The sequence below is a fragment of the Coffea eugenioides genome, chromosome 5 (genome assembly GCF_003713205.1).
Source record: "Coffea eugenioides isolate CCC68of chromosome 5, Ceug_1.0, whole genome shotgun sequence".
NCBI lineage: Eukaryota > Viridiplantae > Streptophyta > Magnoliopsida > Gentianales > Rubiaceae > Coffea > Coffea eugenioides.
The window spans coordinates 26,717,529-26,736,480 of NC_040039.1; the positions used below are offsets into that span (position 1 = coordinate 26,717,529).

General features: G+C 35.1%; 3 protein-coding genes and 1 long non-coding RNA gene across 6 annotated transcripts; 2 read left to right on the forward strand and 2 right to left on the reverse strand.

Moving 5' to 3' along the window:
• The first annotated feature begins 8,600 nt into the window (after positions 1–8,600).
• On the forward strand, positions 8,601–10,570 carry LOC113769971 (uncharacterized GPI-anchored protein At1g61900-like). The gene is made up of 3 exons (XM_027314317.1): positions 8,601–8,792; positions 9,715–9,894; positions 10,441–10,570. The coding sequence occupies exons 1-3, from the start codon at positions 8,738–8,740 to the stop codon at positions 10,548–10,550; spliced, it is 345 nt and encodes a 114-aa protein (XP_027170118.1). The 5' UTR covers positions 8,601–8,737; the 3' UTR covers positions 10,551–10,570.
• LOC113769973 lies at positions 10,177–10,991 on the reverse strand. The gene is made up of 2 exons (XR_003468365.1): positions 10,923–10,991; positions 10,177–10,825 (listed from the first exon to the last, which is right to left on the reverse strand). It is a non-coding gene; the product is annotated as an uncharacterized LOC113769973 (long non-coding RNA).
• A 287-nt stretch (positions 10,992–11,278) lies between these two features.
• Positions 11,279–13,065, forward strand: LOC113769972 (uncharacterized GPI-anchored protein At1g61900-like). Of its 3 annotated transcripts, none has more exons than XM_027314318.1 (3): positions 11,279–11,443; positions 12,086–12,130; positions 12,622–13,065. In XM_027314318.1, the coding sequence occupies exons 1-3, from the start codon at positions 11,299–11,301 to the stop codon at positions 12,675–12,677; spliced, it is 246 nt and encodes an 81-aa protein (XP_027170119.1). In that variant the 5' UTR covers positions 11,279–11,298; the 3' UTR covers positions 12,678–13,065. The 3 variants fall into 3 exon arrangements, 1 of the variants encoding a protein (XP_027170119.1); XR_003468364.1 differs by having other exon boundaries at positions 11,371–11,443; positions 11,745–12,130; XR_003468363.1 differs by lacking the exon at positions 11,279–11,443 and adding an exon at positions 11,820–11,900.
• Positions 13,066–13,410: 345 nt separating this feature from the next.
• Positions 13,411–17,419, reverse strand: LOC113771307 (probable disease resistance protein At4g27220). The gene is made up of 2 exons (XM_027315902.1): positions 14,393–17,419; positions 13,411–13,533 (listed from the first exon to the last, which is right to left on the reverse strand). Exon 1 carries the CDS (start codon positions 17,417–17,419, stop codon positions 14,453–14,455), a length of 2,967 nt encoding a protein of 988 aa, XP_027171703.1. The 3' UTR covers positions 13,411–13,533; positions 14,393–14,452.
• Positions 17,420–18,952: the final 1,533 nt, after the last annotated feature.

The following is an 18,952-nucleotide window of genomic DNA, read 5'->3' on the forward strand; positions in this document are numbered from 1 at the left end:
GCTTGTTCCTTGCTTGTATGGTAAATGATCAAGGCTCGTAAAGCTTCCTTCACTTTCTTGGTTCTTGATCTTGTCATCGGACCACCAATGTTGATCAAAGGATCCTTGACCCAAGGTTGAAGTTAATTATTGCACACCGTATCCGCATCATTTTCGCACTTTGCATTTTTCAAGGCATAATGGAAATGAAAGCTTACTTTGATTAGAAAAAAAATGTTCACAATCAAACTGGCAACTGGATACAATTAAAACTTCTTAGCTTTGGGATGTCCATTCATCTATGACTTGCCAATAACTTTCATGGGATTGGGCTGTAGTAATATGATTCAAAAAATTATTATTAAAATAACAAAATAAATGTGAGATGGGACATCGATAAAAGTTGTAATTGAAGATGAAGATTCTGAAATCCTACACCTTTTTTTGTGGAATTGTTTTCTTAAATTTGGTGCCTAGAAATTCAAATTCTAGTTCACTTGAACCATGGAGTTTTCACTAAAGGAAATGATTAGGCAAATGTAAACTTATCAAAATAGTTGGTGCAATTTTTTGCATTGTTTTAGTAAATTAATAAAATCAACTTTTAAATTATCTTTTCATTCTTAATTACTCGAGGGAACCACTGTGCTAGATATCTGGGAAATGGAATAGAGGGAAGATTTGGGACTCAAATCAAAATGATATCTCCATTATCAATAATTAATCTTTCTAGTTTCTACCACTAAACCCTATTTAGGCCTTGGGGTAAAACTATTTGTTTTATTATTTTACAGATTCATAAAAGATTCTGAAATCTAGCAATTGATGGGGTTCTTCATAATACTACCTCTATTTAGTCCTTGTTGATTATTTCTCCCTGAAACACTTTATTGCTGCTAGGCCCAGGAACTTACTACACTTTTTTTGGATAAAGGTCTTTACATTTTCCTTAGGTTTTACTGTTTGATGAAACTTGAATGTTGAAAGCCATTTTCCTGTAGAACTTAAGCCTAGTTTGAGAGTTCAGGAGATAAATGTAGAGACGCAGCAAAGACAGTGTGCCTTAGGACACTTGTTAGATCTACATTACACCTAATTTTAACATGTGAATCCACACATTTACATTCATTGTATGGCTTAATGGGGCAATTTACCAAATTAATTACACTTCTACCAAAATTCATACTTGAGGCACTTCTTAACAGGGCACCAGTTAATCAAATCCAATAATTAATTAGAGGAAACAAAAAAACCAATTTTTAGTGCATGACCTCATTGTCTTGTTTGGCAGCATAAGACAAAAGATAAGATGATATTTCACTTATTTGAATTTATAATTTTTCCCTTTAGGATTTCGAGAGTATTCTATATTTCAGATTCACCATCTCACTTTTTATCACAATGTTCATCTAATTATTTTACCGTGTAATTTTATATGCAACACTGTGTACTTTGTGAATAAACTTTATAATATACTCACATGTCACGGGAAAAAAATAGAGACTAAAACAGAAATTGGCATATAAAGTAGGTTAGAAGATCTAAAGTCAGTAAATTGACATCTTTATTGTGACGACTGGAAAATTCGCCCATATTTTCTTAAAATTCCCTCTTATTTTGATTAAATGACTTTATAATATCTTTATTACTCATTTACTCCCTCAATAGTTGTAATAAATAATAGAATTAAGAGTTTTGCCCTTAGTTTTATAGTTAGGGTAAATTAGGGTTTTCACGTATTTTGGTAGTGTGATTAATTGGTGGAGGTATGTATACTAAATGTGGTGGTTAAGAGTGAGTTTTAGGTAAGAGAAAGTGTGTGATTAGAAGTGCTAATATTAAGCTAGTGAACCATAAGTAAAAACACAAGTACGTGAGAGTTAAGGAAAAATCGGGTTGAATCGATGTACACCGTTTGCTACCGATCGAGTACACCACTTGACCAATACTTTCTTACCCTAATCTCCTTGTTTTTATTCCATTTAATTTCCCCTAAATTAACCTTTAAGTCAGCCACCATTTTTTACCACAGAAAAGGAAGAAAAGAAAAAAAAAATAAGAAACCATCTTGTGGTGCCAAGTGTCGGAAATCCAAGGAACTTTGACTAAGCTTATTTCTTTCCTTCTTATCTTGCATTTGGCCATTTTTGCTTCATTTCTTGTTAGCTTGGCCAAAATTTTGGAAAGGGAAAAGAGAGGATAGAAACCTTCCATTTCCAACCTTAAATCAAGCCTTGTTTGAGTGAAATCAACACAACTAAATCGATTAAAATTTCATCTTGGTGCTTGGAAAGCTTGGTATGGTGAAATTTTTGGAAGATCGTGGTTTGTTTTTCACTTGCAAGAAGCTTTTGGAAGGTATAAGGTTTAAACTTCCTTTTCTCTTGTTTAATCTTGCTAAGTTTGGTATAGAAGCTTTTAATCTTGACTTGGTATGGTTGATTTCCTAGTTTTTGATGGTGTAGTGGAATTTTCAGCTAGGGTTTGCCTTTTTCAGTATTGATTAGTGTTGTTTAACTAGTAAATGATGTTGTTAAGCTTGGAAATGGAACTTGTGAAGTGATTATGGGCTTGAGTGTGACTTTATAGAGTTAAAAGTTGAATTTCCAGTATTTGGTAGTGAATTTCAGTTCTGTCCTGTTTTTGGAATCAACTTGGGCTGCACATTTCTCCCTGTTTTAGACTGAATCAGCTTTTGGACAAAACATGAAAGTTATAGAGATTTGATTTAAATTTATACCTACAAAATTTCAGCTCAATCAGAGCATTTTATCTTGTGAAATGACTAAAATATCCCTGACTGCCCAAATGTCCTATTTAACCGACAGCTTTCTGTTTTCTCTAAGATTTCAATTTTTGACCATGAAAATGCATGATTTGGCTTTGGAGGTCTTCCTAATAAATGTAGGCCTATGTCTTAGCTTCGAAAATCCATAGAATTTGACTCAATCCAATAAGTGTAGCTTCAGTTGTGATCAAAACACCAAAGAATGGCAAAACTACCATCTTCATTGTTTCTCGTTGCCTTTCTTTTGTTTTCCATTTCCTTGGTCCGACTTACCATGTACTTCTTAAGTGTTCTAAACCTAATTTCTAACATTCTAAACAAGTATTCAAAACATGGTTTTTAGTTGCACATATTGGTTTGAATTTAACCGTTTTTTATCATTTTCTTTTACAAATTATGTGTGCAACTTGCCTATATGATTTACTATACTTTTCATGTCTTTTTCCTTTGATATAGAAATATAAGTTATGCAGCTTGAACTTGTGTATGATTGGCTCTTTGTGGACAATATTTGACTGCAGATTTCGAGAGTGACCAAGGTGCCGGGCCTAAACTGAATTTTGATAAAACGTGACTTGTTTAGGGTGAGTGTTTCTTGCATATGTGTGTGCTTTAAATGACTATATGGAATGCTGTGAATGTTGTTTGAATGTTAAATGCTTTCCAATGATTGCTAAATGAATTTTCGATGGGAAAATGTGTACTTTATTGCATTTGACCCAAACAAAATGAATTTTTAATGATTGAATACTACTTGCGCATGAATGTAAGCCTTTTGGCTGAACTGGACCCTTGCCCTTCGTTGCCAGTCGACTCGAGCCAGAAATGGACTCGGTTGAGCGACTGGTAATCCTGGGATAATGTTTGGTATACTCGAGTATGACCACGAAGGTTGGTGGAGAACTGGCCAGTGAATTGGCTAGTGGCGGGAAATAAAATGAATGAATTGAAATATTGAAGTTATAAGAGAAGAAATGAATGATTGAAGGAAGGAGGAGAATGTCTGGCTGAATGAATGAATGATGGAACGAAGGGCTCTACGTGAGCATGTATCCTTTTAATGAGTGTGTTTTCATTATTTTTATATTGTGAATGTGTTCTCAATTGATTATTATTAAATGAATAATGTCCTTGTTTTAATTGTTTGGTTATGTGTACGGGAACCTCATTGAGTTTTAGCTCACCCCTCTATTCCGTTACATTTGTTTTCCTTACAGGGTTTGAGAGCAAGGACAAATGATTAGAGGAAGATTAAACTTTTGACTAAAACTTTTGTTGTGTAATAGTGATAATATTAGTAGTTGGTTGGATCCTGGACTTTTTGTACTTAACCTTGAGGATTGTATATCTGTGTTAAGGATTGTATATATGTTAAGTTTGATTGGCACATCTTTACTTGCTCTTAAAACGATAAGTGAGTGAGTCCCGACAGGAGTTGGGCAGGCGGTCCGTCGAACCCCTTTTGGTTCGTCTTAGAGGGAGGTGGGGTCGTCACATTTATCTCATTATTTTATTGTGTAATTTATTATTAGCCCACAATCTTTCCAAATTACCTCAATTTTCTAAGCTTCAAATTGAAGAAAGGCATGCCTCCTTCAAAGTTCCATGCGAGCAATAACAAAAGCCATTTAGCGGGAGGTCTAGTAATGTCGTCCCCCCAAAGGCGTATCATTACAAACATAAGAACCTAGAACTCAGGATCACGCCTTTAGTACTTGGGTTTTCTTATTGGAGTAGTAGCAATCGGAGAAGAAACAGAAACAAGTAGCAATCGGAGAATAACAACCCAAAAAAAAATAAAAGGGAGAAAAACAACATGCTCTTAAAAAGAATAATAAATAACAACATACTTACAACCCACAAGCCCAAAAAGTAGGCCAAGGGCTGATGAGTTCTCATGAAATTTCCTCTATTCAGTCCTTGCCGATTATTACTCCCGAGTTTAGCGCAGCCAGGCCCATGAACTTACTACTCTACTCCTATACTATGGGAGAGGGGGAGCCAAATGGGATTTGTATATAGGTTGGAGAAAGAACCTCCAACCCAGACAAGTGCACTACAACACTTTCTGATTTTTTTGATATTGCACTAGGTGAGGTTAAACTATCAACCTAGTATGTGAGAGATCCAAGAGATTCTCCCTGACCATTAAACCAAAGCCTACTGGTTGGAATCTATTGTTTGATGAAATTTGAAAGTTGAAAGCCACTTTCCTCTAGAGTTCAGAAGAGAAATGTAGATATGTAAATAATAACATATTTTTTTAAGGGGTGTCTAAGGGCACTTGTTTGATCTACATTACATCTAACTTAACATGTGCATGCACACACTCACATTTATTATACCTATGAATCTCTTGAATCATTTTGCTCTCATGCCCAATTACTTAGAATTAAAAATAAAAGTCTCATTTTTTTTTTTATAAATGTAATGATTGGCCTATCTTCTCTTCTTTGTTCATATTCATAAAGTATTTAAACTAATGCCAACCAAGATATTGACACGATTCTTTCTGATAAAAATATATAATTGTTAGCAAAGTTGTTACTTTTTCTTCTTTTCTTCATATCCAAAATTTTATTATTTATACATAACACATAGGTCATCAATTCAACATTGGATAAAGGGGCAAAATGCTCATTTTTCATTTTCACAGCAAGCATTGAGTGTTATCTATTGATAAAAATTTATTTAAACTATCCCTATACTAACATGGTGGTAGAAAGAGTACCATGCTACATCTAAACTTCAAACAGTTTGCTTTAACCATGTTAATGGTCCTATATTATTGGTTGGTAGAGAATCAAAGGAGTTTTGCCAACGAATCACGAAATGCTATAATTCTAAAAGTAAATTATCCAGATGGCCACTAACCTTTGGGAATCATTGAGTTTTCATCATTGAACTATTAAAAGTTTGATTTTGGCAACTGAATTATCTAAAGTTTGGATTTCGACTCATTCCGTTAAATTTAATCATTAGTTATGCCTTTTTCTTTTGTCTTGTGAATCGTGCGAACACTCAGATCTGGCATAATTAATGGTCAAATCTAACGAAATGGTTTGGAACCTAAACTTTAGATAGTTCAATAGTCAAAATCAGATTTTTAATAGTTCTGTAGCCAAAACTCACCGATTGTAAAAGTTTAGTGGCCATCCAGATAATTTGCTCTAATTCCTACATAAAATTTCTTAATTTATTCTAAGTAATTCGTGAGCGCTATACCAAATTAATTACATTTTTTTGACACTTGAGGCAACTTTTAACGGTTGCACCCCTTAGTCAAACCTAATAATTAATTAAAGAAAAAAAAACAATTTTAGTGCATGACCTCTTTGTCTTGTTTGGTAATATAAGACGAAAAAATATGATGTCGTTTTACCTATTTGTATTCATAATTTTGCCCTTTAAAATTTAGAGAGTAGTTTGGACTCTATATTCACCATCTCATTTTCAGTCACAAAGTTCATCTAACTATTTTGTCGTGTTATTTTACATGCAACAATTTGTACTTTGTGAATAAGCCATGTATTATATTCACATGTGACAAGAAAAAAAAATACAGATTAAAACAGAATTTGAGAAAGTAGGATAAAGGATTTAGAGTCAATAAATTGGCATCTTTATCTCACTGTTTTATTTTGTAATTTATTATTAGCTCACAGTCATTCCAAATTACCTCAACTTTCTGAGCTCCCTATTGAAAGAAAGGCATGCGTCCTCCAAAGTCCCAATCTAGCTATAAGACCAAGCCATTTGGCGAGAGGCTTAGTAATGCTGCCCCACCAAAGGCGTATCCTTACAACATAAGAACCTAGAGCTTAAGACCATGCCTTAAGTAGTTGGGTTTTCCCAGAAATCTATCAAGTTTCAAGTTTGCATTTTTCACTTAATTAAGTATGGTTCCAATTTGTCCCATTTTGACACCGTCATTTTATTTGATAAGTTGGGTTTCTGTGATTTTTATATCTACGGGTAGACAAATTATTGTTGACTTTTTTTTTAAAATCAAATCATGAAATCTTTAAGAGTTGACATGGAAAACTAAAACACAAGCAAACCTTCTTTTCTTTTGAGGGTTGGGTCCAAATTACAAGCAACCATTTGATTTTATGCATCCTAAACATGAAGATAATGTTAGGAGTCGTTTGGTTCGAGTTCTACAATCACTATCACTATCGGTATTATAAGGTGGTCAATGATAATGAGTTTTAATGAAAACTCATAGTGTGTTTGTTAATGTGGAATGGGTTTTAGTGTTTTACAATTTATTATTTTTCTTTTTCGTTATTTATTTTTTCTTTTTTTTCATTTGTTGAAACTAACACAAACAGTGGCATTTTGTTTCTTATTTTTACATTTAAGAAGAATAAGATGGGTACTTAAGATGGCACATTGTTTTCTTATTTTTATATTTAAGAAGAATAATATGATTAACTAAGATGATTCCCTAATGAGAGGTGGTTAATCAGAAAACTCATAGAACAGACCAATCATTCCCAATGATTTATTCTCATTGGCTCCAAGCAAATATCATGTATGGGTATAAATGAATTCGAAACCTATAGCAGGGGATAAACCCATTTAATAAACACCCCGTGAAAGAAAAAAAATGAAAGAATTTTGTTTAATCTACGGGTTTGTTTTGCATTTCCTGCTTTATCTTAGGGTTCAAATTCCTCTGATGCCTTAAACACCGGAGGCGGCTGTGGCTTCCTAGTCCATTCCAGCAATGGACAAATCCTGGTTAATCAGCACGTGAGTATCATGTGACCATAATTCGTAGTAAAGTGATCAGTGACTGATCACACATGCGTCTAGGCTTCTAGCTGTCACTTGCAACCTTTTGAGACTTGGGCGTAGTTGCAAAGGGTGGGAAATCTAGCAGGGTTGAGGTACAAGAAACTGATTGAGAAAACACGAGAGTCCATGCGATGGAGTATATAGATAACGTGGGAATAGATAGAAAAATGAGAGGTAGACAATCTTTTGCTTTGTTTTTATCACATAGAGTGAAGTGTGTTAGATAAAATATCATTCTTGTAGTCTGAAAAGTACTCTATTTTTTGATAAATTTTAATGCGACACAAAGTTAGGAGATTTGGTAAACTAGAATATATAGATTTTGGGGTGGTTGGGGCAGAGATAATCATTGTTTTACTTACATTTTTTTTCAAAAATATTGGATAAATTACATATAACCGGATGTGGTTTCATAGATTGCCACATGATCTATCTAATATTTCAAAATATTCATTTTACCCCCTTATGATTTTATGTAAAGTAGAAACTTGACGGAAAATAACCTATTTAACATTGTTAGCTGAAACACCAATAGTGTCTTTATTTAAATGTTAAATCAATCGATGGTTTAACCACTTTTGTATAAAAGTATAGCGAGATTAGGTGGACAAATACAAAATCATAGGAGAAGTAAAGTAGATATTTATCCAAATCATAAGGAGATTACATGAATATTATGATTTTATTACACGCGCTTTTAGAGCGCGTTTGGTATAAATTCCGTAACTAATTATTTATTCAATCCATTTTTCACTTTACATAAAATTACGGGGGGTTACGTGACTATTTTAAAACTATAGAAGAGTTATCTGGCATTACGTAAAACTACATGGGGGTAATAAGTAATTTAGCTTAAAAAAGTAAGATTTTATACATCAGTGTAGAGATACTAGCACTATAAATTTAAGTCACGTATGTAAAAAAGAACATGTAAAGCACAAGTACTATATGAATAACTCACAATGTCAAAATTATTCAGAAAAAATCGCACAATCTCCAAATTCACTAGTGAGGCCAAGGCCGCCCGGGAGCTATAATTATATATAGGTAGAGTGGTCGAGCCGAGAGCTCCATGCGTTCATATAGAGATAAACACAAATAGACGCTCAGCGAAAACATTTTCTCTGGTTATATTTCGGAATCCATTCAATTTACAGAAGTGAAGTAATGAAAGAAGTTGTGCCGGAAATGATTCTTCTTCATCTGCTCTTGCTTAATATCTGTGAGTACTGCTCATGTTGAATGCCTTCCTATTTGTTTATAGTTGCAAGTTTGCATTTCTTGTAGCTAAATTTAGCACTATCAATATCTCTTGATCGTATGGATTGTATCATTTCGCTAAACCACTTTGATGTGAGTTTAAAAAGAAATTACCTTATTTTAATATGCTACTGAGATGATGCATCTGTTAAAATAGTCTTTGAGATTTGAAAAGAAACAAAAAAGGGTCATTGAGATTTGGAATTCTGCAGTACCTGTTTTCTCTAGAAGGAATGCAAGCTATAATCAATCAATGAACTATGAAATGAATCTATTAGCAAGAGGATTGATGAGATGAAAAGTTTCAGAATGCATTGAATTATTATTGTAACATGTACAGTATTAGTGGAATCATTAATTTTACAAAGTTACGTGCACTTTAGATCTTTATCAATTGTTATAGCTTATCTTGTTATTTTAGAAACATACACCAGACTTGTAGCAAAGAGTTAGAATCCAAATTCATGCACTACAACATTGAATGACTCCCTTAATCAATTTCCAATCCGAAAGCCTGATTGATGTGAAATCTTCCAAAGGATGAAATTTTAAACCACTGCTCAAGTTTTTACTACAATTTAAGAGTTAAGACTTGTACTGCTAGTTCAATGCATATCATAATCCAACACTTGGCAGTTGAAGTTGCAATTCAATTACTTTGCCATCAAGTTTCTCAAGATACAGTAAGCTTACATCATGGCCAGTTGATGGCTACTACTAAAGTTTGAATAGGAACGTCTAATCAGTGTGTGTTATAGAGTTTCTTATTGTGAAATGTGGATAGAGTGCCACATGCACATGGTTCAAATTTTCTTTCCTTTATGGAAGAATGGGTGTACATACCTCTAAATTCTGACCAATTCATATATCTATGTGTGCTGCAGATGTGCCTTTGTCTATGATCGGTCCATATGAATCCATAGGCAGTTCTGATGCAGTACTAAAAAGGCATTTCATTTCTTCTTTATATGTCTCTCCAAGTACAGATCTTCAGCCTCTTGCAACACCACATGCACCTTCACCACTGATGCCTTTCACATATAACGGCTTGCCAAATTTTTCTGGTACATTTCACTTTTTCTTTGCATGGTTCATACTGTTCTGTGCTTCAATTTAGGATTTTAATTCTTGACTGTATTAGTCATGCATTTTATCTCTTACTAAAAACAAAAATAGTTAATACGAAATATGGTGAACTCCAGTTCTCTGTTAATAAGGCCATTGTTTTGACCAAGATAGCCTACCAGTTCAGGATTTTGAGTTCAATATATCCCTACCGTGTTAGAAACCAGAAACAAAATTATGTGTAAGAATAGTTGTCTTTCACGGAGGTGAAGCTTTACCACTTATTAGCAATATCTTAGGCTTGTACATTTTTACATAAAACATTAAAGTTCTGTAATTGAGTTGCATCTGAACTGGTTGTATCAAGACTTCCGATTGATGAAGAATTTGATGTAAAAAGATGGAAGGGCAGAAGAATGGCTGTGTTTTGATGACATTTATTCATCCAAAAAAAAATTCTACATCTTGAAGATGCTTTAATCTTCATGTTCACCTACATAAGAGGTTGTTATTAATTGCCGATTGATTGTGTGTTGATTTAGCAGGATGTTGTATGTTGAACTTTTTTTCAGCTGAAAGTATATCAAGTGTGATAGCAACGGATTGCTGGTCTTCCCTAGCACCATATCTTGCAAATGTGGTTTGTTGTCCTTAATATGAGGCCAGCCTTGTAGTTCTCCTTGGACAGTCAAGCAACCATACTGGAATGCTTGCATTAAATGAAACACATACCAGTCACTGCATTTCAGATGTTGAAAAGATCCTGGAAAGTCAAGGTGCCAATGAGAACCTTGACATGATATGCTCAATAGGTCCAAGCAATCTCGCTGCAGCTTCGTGTCCTACTGTAGATGTTCATAAGGTTGACAGCGTTCTGGCTTCATTAAGACTTTTAGATTCGTGTGATAATATTGATACCAAAAATGAGTGCTGCAATAGAGTTTGCCAGAATTCCATATCAGCCGCAGCCAAAAACTTGTTTTCAGCAATTACAACATGAAAACGTTGAGCAGCATTTCCATCCTACCTGATGAATCAGCTATTATAAGGGACTATGAATATCGTGCTCTGGTGGCTTGCCAATAAGCTTAATCCTTCTTCTGCAAACAGAGTACATAGTGGTCTTCCTCGCTGTCACTTAAACAAGGTTTTCTTCTGCAAACAGAATACATTGAGGACTTTCTTGCTGTCACTTAAACAAGGTTAACTAGGAGAAACAATAAGAAATGCACCTTGCATCTTTTTTATTTGCATGATAAACTTTGATAATTCACCTAAAGATAAGAGTATCTTATTTTCATCCTACTCTATGATTAGCCTGCCCACTGGTACTTTCGGATATCACTGAAATTTCTAAAGAATGTGGAGATCAAGTGAATAATAGGACATCTTGCTGCAGCTCCATGGAGAGTTATATGTCTCACTTGCAAGAGCAAAGCTTTGTTACTAACCTGCAAGCAGTAAACTGTGCTTCCTTGCAGTGTGTTAAAATATCCAGCAATGTATACAGTCTCTACTATATAAAGCTGAAGGACTTTTCACCTCAAGGTCAGTATTCCCTAATATCTCTTCATATATTTGACTTTCCGAACATTACTTATGGGAACTTTTTCCATCCATAAATTTGTGGATCATCATGGTGTGCCATCTGCTGAGAATTGATTTTTTTCACCAATAGACTCAAAAGGTAGTAGTTTGAACAGATAGTCCAATGTCATAAAATATATCTCTCTCTATGTCGTGATCTATTTCCTTGTAAGCTATCAAACTTTTTCTTTACAAAAATTAATTTAACAATGAATGTCAATTTGGTCTTGCCATTGATTAGTTTCCCACTTATATTCTCCAGAATCTGGTTGCCTCATTCCTAGCTTGCCTTGGGATGTAACATTTAATGAAAGTTCAGGAATTTGATTCCTTTGTGATCTCAATGAAAATGTTGCAGCTCCTTGGCCTTCTGGTCCTATTGTTTCTGCTTCTTCTTCCGGCAATAAAACCAGCACAAGTACGCATGCAATTTCTTTTCTTTGTTTGTTAAGTAATGCAATAATGTCCTCTGCAGCTCATGACAGTCATCTTAGACTTCGGCTACCTATTTGAGAAATTATCATCTTCTTTTCTTCTTTTATTCCCCTTGTCTTTTGATTGTTCCCTTGTATCTTTTGTCAAATTTAACTTCCACTATTGCAGGTAGTATACTACCAAAAATACCCACTGCAGCATCTGCTCAAATAGGTACGAGTACTAATTGATGTTCTATTAACAAACGCAAGTCATTTTTTCAGTTAAGTTCACTAAATAGATGAATACATTCTTTAGCAGATAATATCCTGTTTTCCACATCATTCGGCACTGAAAGATGATTCATTGAACCCTCTTAAAAGAAAAAAAAAAAAAAAAAATGACCTGACATTGTGAGCTTTGTTTAATCATTTCAATTAGAAGCATAGTTTCAGGTGAATCACTTGATATGGTTACATTATCTGAAACCACAATCCTTCCTTTACCACATTGCAAAGCTACTGATCATATTTCCCACCCTAGACCAATTTCTTTTTGTCCTTTGCTCCTTTATTGGTTGCATAAAACTGAGTTCTTTGCAGTGTGAAGACTCTGAACTAGGCTCAAACTGAAATCAACCAACTATGAGCTGGAAAATAACTAGTTCCGATTGTTCCTTGATTAAATGTTACTAACCTCGAATCTTGCCTCTTCATACATTGCAGGACTGTGGATTAGCAAGTTGATGCTTGCTTTACTGGCCACCTCAAACATTCTCTGATTTTTCGAAACAAAAGTTAATACCATATCAGATGACATATACATGTGCATGGCTCTTGCAAGAGAAAACTCCTGATACATTTGTTTCTGAAAAAGATAAAAAATCATTCCATACAAGTTTGATATGTTCATAGATAATTGCTGCCAAAGAAGCAGACATAAAAGGCTCAAGTCACACAGAAAAGTTGATGTGCAAGCTTCTTCTATTCATTTATTCTAAATGTAGATACTTAACTCCGTAAGGGATTTGAATGTTATTCCGATCCTTCTCTAACATGCATATACAATCCTAACCCCAATCAAAAGGATTTAACTAAAGAATTATCAGTGGAACTAGATATATAATTGCTTGAAATGGAAATCTAGAAAAAGCGCAAACATAGAAAGGTTTAAATTGATAGAGTGAAATCTCTTTCTTGAAGTACAATATGACCAAAAATTTTGGCATAATGCCCCAAAACAGTTTTGTTGGTAATCAAGGAATAGTCACAAAAAACTGTATCGCTGCTCCAGTTACAACCAAGCACAGAAAAAACATCATCTAGGTAGGAATAAAAAGCCAAACATGACGAAGAGCAGCAACTGTAATACAGTTAAAGAATCCTCCGCACACTTATCGCGTTCGGGTCGGGTTGGGGCACCGGGCCCGGACTGCTGGGGATTAGTCGAGCCCGTAAAGATTAACCTAGACACCTCTGTGTCGACAAAAAAAAAAAAAATAATAATAATACAGCTAAAGAAGAAGCACGTCTTGAAAGGAAATTTGGTACTGGTGGACAGGGCTTCAATTAACACTTATTTTTGCAACATCACCTCTCTTGCAGGCTGCAGCAGCAAGTTTGTGGCTACCGAGTAACCTGAGAAATATTGACAAACAACGCTTGATCAGTGTAGTCAGAAACACAAAGCTAATTCATCCATGATACTAATTCAATGTACAATAATGTAAATTACTTTGCAGTTCTACTTCCTTTCCAACTTATTGTAGCTCTCAATATGAAATTTAGAATTTAAACAGTTGCCAACATATACATCTATAGCTTTATCTGGAAAGCCTCTTCAAAAAAGGGGAAAATCAAGACAACCTTCAAAACCAAGAAATGAAAAAAGAAAAGAACATAGAGATCAGCTCATTCACAGAATAAATTAATAAAGACACTAAACTCAGAAATGAACAAGAAGAAAGAAAGAAAGAGAAAATAAAATATTTAAATTTAAAAAATTGTGAAAAATTAGAAAAAGTATTAAAAAGCTGTACACTAGATTATATCAATGATTATAAGAAAAGGGTGCAGTTAGCAATTCCTCTCCATCGGAAAGGTAGTCGGCAGAGGAAAACTTGAGCCTCTCTAGAAAAAGGGAAAGACAGAGATCATTCCACAGCATAAAATGAAAAAAGAAATTTATAATGACATTGAACTCAAAAATAAATAAGAAGAAAGAGAGAGAGAGAGAGAGAAAATAAAGTACTTAAATCCATTTTCCCATACAAAACGTCAAAACAAAAAAAATGAAAAAGAAAAAGAACACTATATGTAGTAAATCACGTAAATTAATTGAAGAAATAGTTCTGCACCGCAACATTGAAATAGCTAATATTGATTCCTACGCAATAGAAAACCTACGCTACTGGAGAAGTAGATCATATTTTGGGAAATTTCAAAGAAAGGGGATACTTGGTAAGACAAGGTTAGAGGGAGGGGAGGAATCACGTACATAAGAACCAATCCGGATTTTGATCAAATAGGTGGCCTTCAACACCCAGTTCGAACTTCATCACCTTGCTCTAAAAAGTGGGTCAATGGCATTTTTTGGGTAGGAATTGTCCCACTCTAACGATTCCCACCATTCTTTATCTCCCCTGATCATCCCAAGTTTGCTAGGAGGACATGGTGGTCCGTCAATGGAGGAAAGAAACGAAGGAAGCCTCTTTACCTTTGGACAATCGAATACTTCAATCTCCTTAATGGAATTGCATATCATGGCTGCCTTGCAAATGTTCTTCAGTTGCGGCAGCCTATTCAGAGTCAATCTCCTTAATTTTGGAAGGATGACAGTGGCGGTGGCTTCACTTGAAGCCAATTGGATGCCTTCTCCTCCTTCTTGCCCTACTCCATAGCCATCTGCTGCTATCTCCTCCAATCCTTCACAGTCTTTAACGTTTAAATTTCCAAGATTTTGAAGGGTCTGCAACAACTGCACTGTGAATAGCTGCTTCATGTTGTGACATTCATGAATCCACATTATTTTGAGGGAAGAAAAGGTGCCAACAGGAAGCAAATATGGTCCTGATCCTCCGTAAAAAAGACCAACCAGGTTTGGTAACCTGGAGAGCCCTAGCCGTTCGAGATGACAGAGTGGACTAAGAGACGAGACTTCCAACTGATCATGTGGAGAAGCAGGGGACAATTGCCAGAGGAACTCTATTCCAACTGAATCAACAATATACAATGCAAATAAGTGGCTTAAATTTATAAAATTCCTAAAAGCATCTGACAAGCACCTAATGCCCATGCCCTCACAATCCTGGATTCTCAGACTTTTCATATCATCTGGCAGATAGTTCGATCCTCTACCAAGCTTGCACTGATGGAAATACAGTTGTTTCTGGTAATACATATAACCCCGACTCTTAGTTAAGATGTCATTGATATAAACATTATAGTATTTTGGCCACCGAGTAATTTTGTAGAAGTCCGTAAAAGACAAACATCCTATGAAACCTTCTAATTGGTTCAGCACTTCCGGATCATTAACTTGTACCTTACCAAAGGGTGGCAATATTAGCAGTTGAAGACGGTGGAATTGGGAAAATGTCCCTTTTGGTAATATCTTTAAACTTAAAGTCCGACACTCGTCCAAATTAAGCCTTTCGAGATTGACCAGTGACTCCCAACCTTGAGGTAAATCCTGAATCTTAGTTTTGGAAAGATTCAATTCCCTCAATTGCTTGAGTTTTCCCAGTGGTGGCACAGACATGAGGTCTGCACAATGTCCCAAAATCAAAGCAGTGAGATTCACCATGTCTGAAACACAATTAGGCAACTCTGTTATACCTTTGCACCCTTGTAGATTCAGAACTTTAAGTGCACACATGTGCTGAAAGAACGAATCTGGGATTTCTTTTAGGAAAACCCGAGAAAGAAGCAAGGTGGAGAGCTTAGGACAATTTGGTGACCAGGCTGGTGGAATTTCTATTCCTTTGAAATTTTTTGAACAGAAGGAAACTGCACGGAGATCTTGTGTCCACTCTTCTTGTTCCAGTATTACTTTTGAACGTCTCCATCCTAAGCTTTTCACCAAGAATCGGGGTACATCATCTCTGCTGCTCTCTGGTGTGGAGTTTCCATTTGTGATCCTTAATGCCATGTCTCTGACCAAATCATGCATCTTTACACAGTCATCCCCTTTGGAATCTTTTGTTTCTTCCAGCAAGCAAACTCTTATCAGTTTGTTTAATATCGTTTGACCTTCATCAAATGCTTTTGACCTTGAGTCCCGTTTTGACATCAGCTCTGCCCAAATTAACAGGTCTATTAGTTTCTCCCTTTTTATATCACTATCTTCTGGATAAAGACAGCAATACAAGAAGCAATTCTTTTCACATTTATTCAGGCGATTGAAACTCCATTCCAGGATGCGAAACACCTTTTTTTCCATCTTGTCATGCCCTATTGAACATGCTTTCAAGTCTTCCAATGCATTTCTCCATTCATAGATGTCTCTCAAACCTCTCATGCTCCCAGCCACTGTGACAATACCAAGAGGCAAACCATCACACCTTTCCATGATGGACTTGGCAATATCTTTCAAACCTCCATCAAGCGAGGTCTCGCTGCCAAGTGTACGCTCGAACAAACCCCAAGCTTCCTCCGTGTCCAAGGTTTTCAACTCAAAATTGCTATGGCATTGCATCCGGTTGCACACTTCTTTTGAGCGTGTAGTCAAAATCAATCTGCAATTTCTTGCATCAAGAGGAATCCCTAACCTGTCTAAACCAAAGTCTTCCCAAACATCATCCAATATGAGCACTACCATTTCCTCCATTTTCTCGAATGCGTCACGCAACCTACGTGCCCTTGCTCCTTCATCATCCACGTTTGACAGATCAAGCCTTAGGCGTTTAGCAATGTCACCTTGCAGCTTTTCGATGCTAAAATCTTGAGAGACAGAAATCCAATAAACCTTGAATTGAGTATTCTCAAGGAGATGATTATGGATGTGTTCCGCCAAAGTAGTCTTACCCACACCTCCCATCCCCCATATCCCAATCCTTAAGATCTCATTGGTGTCCAACCATGCCGGGATTGTTTCCAGACCTTTGCAAAACATTTTCCCAAATAATTCTGTTGTCACTCGTGGCTCACCTCTGCTCTCAGAAGCCTCAAGGCAAAGCTCAGCAAAATGATCACTATCACTTTGCACCATCAGTTGCTCTACAATCTCGTCCATTTTCTCCACTCCATCCCCACTGCTAAATGCATTTTTTAGAAGATTACCCTGTTCTACCCTCGTTTTCAATGCAACGAATTCATTCTCTAATTTTGCTACCTCCTCAAACCAATTCTCAACCTCCCTTTTCCTTTTCTTAGTACCTGATCTTTCTGCAACTTTCACTTTCGACTCGAAGTCAATTTTCCTGTTGCTTAATCTTTGCAACTTCGTTTCGAGCGACCTTAGATTATCACGCAAATGGTAACACTTCCTTCCTCTGTCGAATGCCAAATTCCCAAGTGCCTCCATTGTTAATTTTCCAGTTAGCTCAATTACCTATCGATTGACAAGAAAATCTCTAAAAATTCCAGTTATCTACCAATAACGTTGTTCAATAAAGGCAGCATAATAATCGTGACGTTCTTTGGGAAAATTTTGAAACAGGGCATTTCCAAACTTAGTTTGACAAATTTGAACCCGGTTAGTAAACTAAACAGTTAGTCGATTAATGTTGGATTCTACATAATGGTATCCTCAGCTTTCAATCAACGTTTCAATGATGCAAAGGAACTAATAGTAGTATTATTAGAATTTTCTCTTTGCATTTATTTATCAAATACAAGTCCTATCATATCATAACTTTTTTGCGCTGAATGAAATGTTCATGAAGTATACATGATGTTATTAAGCAGAAACATTCCAGTATACAGTAGTAATTTTATATTATTTTTTAGGTACAAGTGGTTCTTCTCACTAACATAATTTTTCTTTTTCTTATTTGAGGCAAATGGTATGTTAATTATTTTTAAAAAAATTTTTGATAAATAAATTTTAGGTCAATTGGTGTGTATGTTGAATTACTCACCACTCATTGCGTCTCATTTGACAAATAGCAAGAGTCCAAATGACAAAATAGTCCAATTAAAGGTCTCATAGAATTCAAGAATATATCAAACTTGGTCTGCACGTTGCTTAATAAAGTTCATAACACAATAGGTAAGTAGGAAAAGAAAAATCTTCCTCAGTCAATCAATATTGGATAAAGAAAAAAAAAAAGTCCCCTGTGGTAAATCTAATATATTGAAAAGCCCCCCCCCAATGATTTCAAAACGTACAAGACGACATCTCATGCTTTGAACCAAATTGTAAAGGTGACGGAATCCATTAAACTTAATAGAAATGACTTAGTAGAATTTTTTAAAAAAATTATACCTAATTTTTAACAAATATACCAATTCTACCCTTTAACCCTCAATTTTTTTTCTCTAGAGAATAAAATAAATGATTTTATTGAGTTGTCTTTTGCTTAATTATATTAGAGCATTTTTGTCATTTCATCTATTTCCATTAAGTTTAACGGATTCGTCACCTTTACAATTTAATTCAAAGTATGAGATCTCGTATTGTATATTTTGAAATCATGAGGGGCTGTTCTGTATATTAGATTTACCATGGGAGCTTTTTTGTTTTTTACCCATCAATATTTATGCAACTATAAGCTCATCTATGATTCTTCCCATTGGCAAAAGTACAATATTTACTACAATATGTGGAGAAATATCAATGTGATATGAAGAACCATGTAAATTGCATGAAAACCCACTTCATTAGTGTTTCAAATAGATTACTAAGGTAGTTTTTTTTTTCTTTTCTATCGATTTTTAAATTTTGACTGCATCAAATCAAAAAATTTAAATGAAATAGATAACAGGAGTTGTACCCTAATAAAGTGTCAGGATAATTATGTCTCAAATACATTATTTTTAAAATGGAGAAAGAGGATGAAGAATAAGAAAAAAGCGTCTCAAAACTTGAAAGGAAGGATGCTAATAAACATGGAGT

Coding starts and splice junctions, on each gene's coding strand:
- LOC113769971 (XM_027314317.1), top strand. CDS start 8,738: ATGAAAGAAGTTGTGCCGGAAATGATTCTTCTTCATCTGCTCTTGCTT. Junction 8,793..9,714: donor TCTGCTCTTGCTTAATATCT/GTGAGTACTGCT, acceptor TGTGTGCTGCAG/ATGTGCCTTTGTCTATGATC. Junction 9,895..10,440: donor CGGCTTGCCAAATTTTTCTG/GTACATTTCACT, acceptor TTGATTTAGCAG/GATGTTGTATGTTGAACTTT.
- LOC113769972 (XM_027314318.1), top strand. CDS start 11,299: ATGGAGAGTTATATGTCTCACTTGCAAGAGCAAAGCTTTGTTACTAAC. Junction 11,444..12,085: donor GAAGGACTTTTCACCTCAAG/GTCAGTATTCCC, acceptor CCACTATTGCAG/GTAGTATACTACCAAAAATA. Junction 12,131..12,621: donor TGCAGCATCTGCTCAAATAG/GTACGAGTACTA, acceptor CATACATTGCAG/GACTGTGGATTAGCAAGTTG.
- LOC113771307 (XM_027315902.1), bottom strand. CDS start 17,419: ATGGAGGCACTTGGGAATTTGGCATTCGACAGAGGAAGGAAGTGTTAC.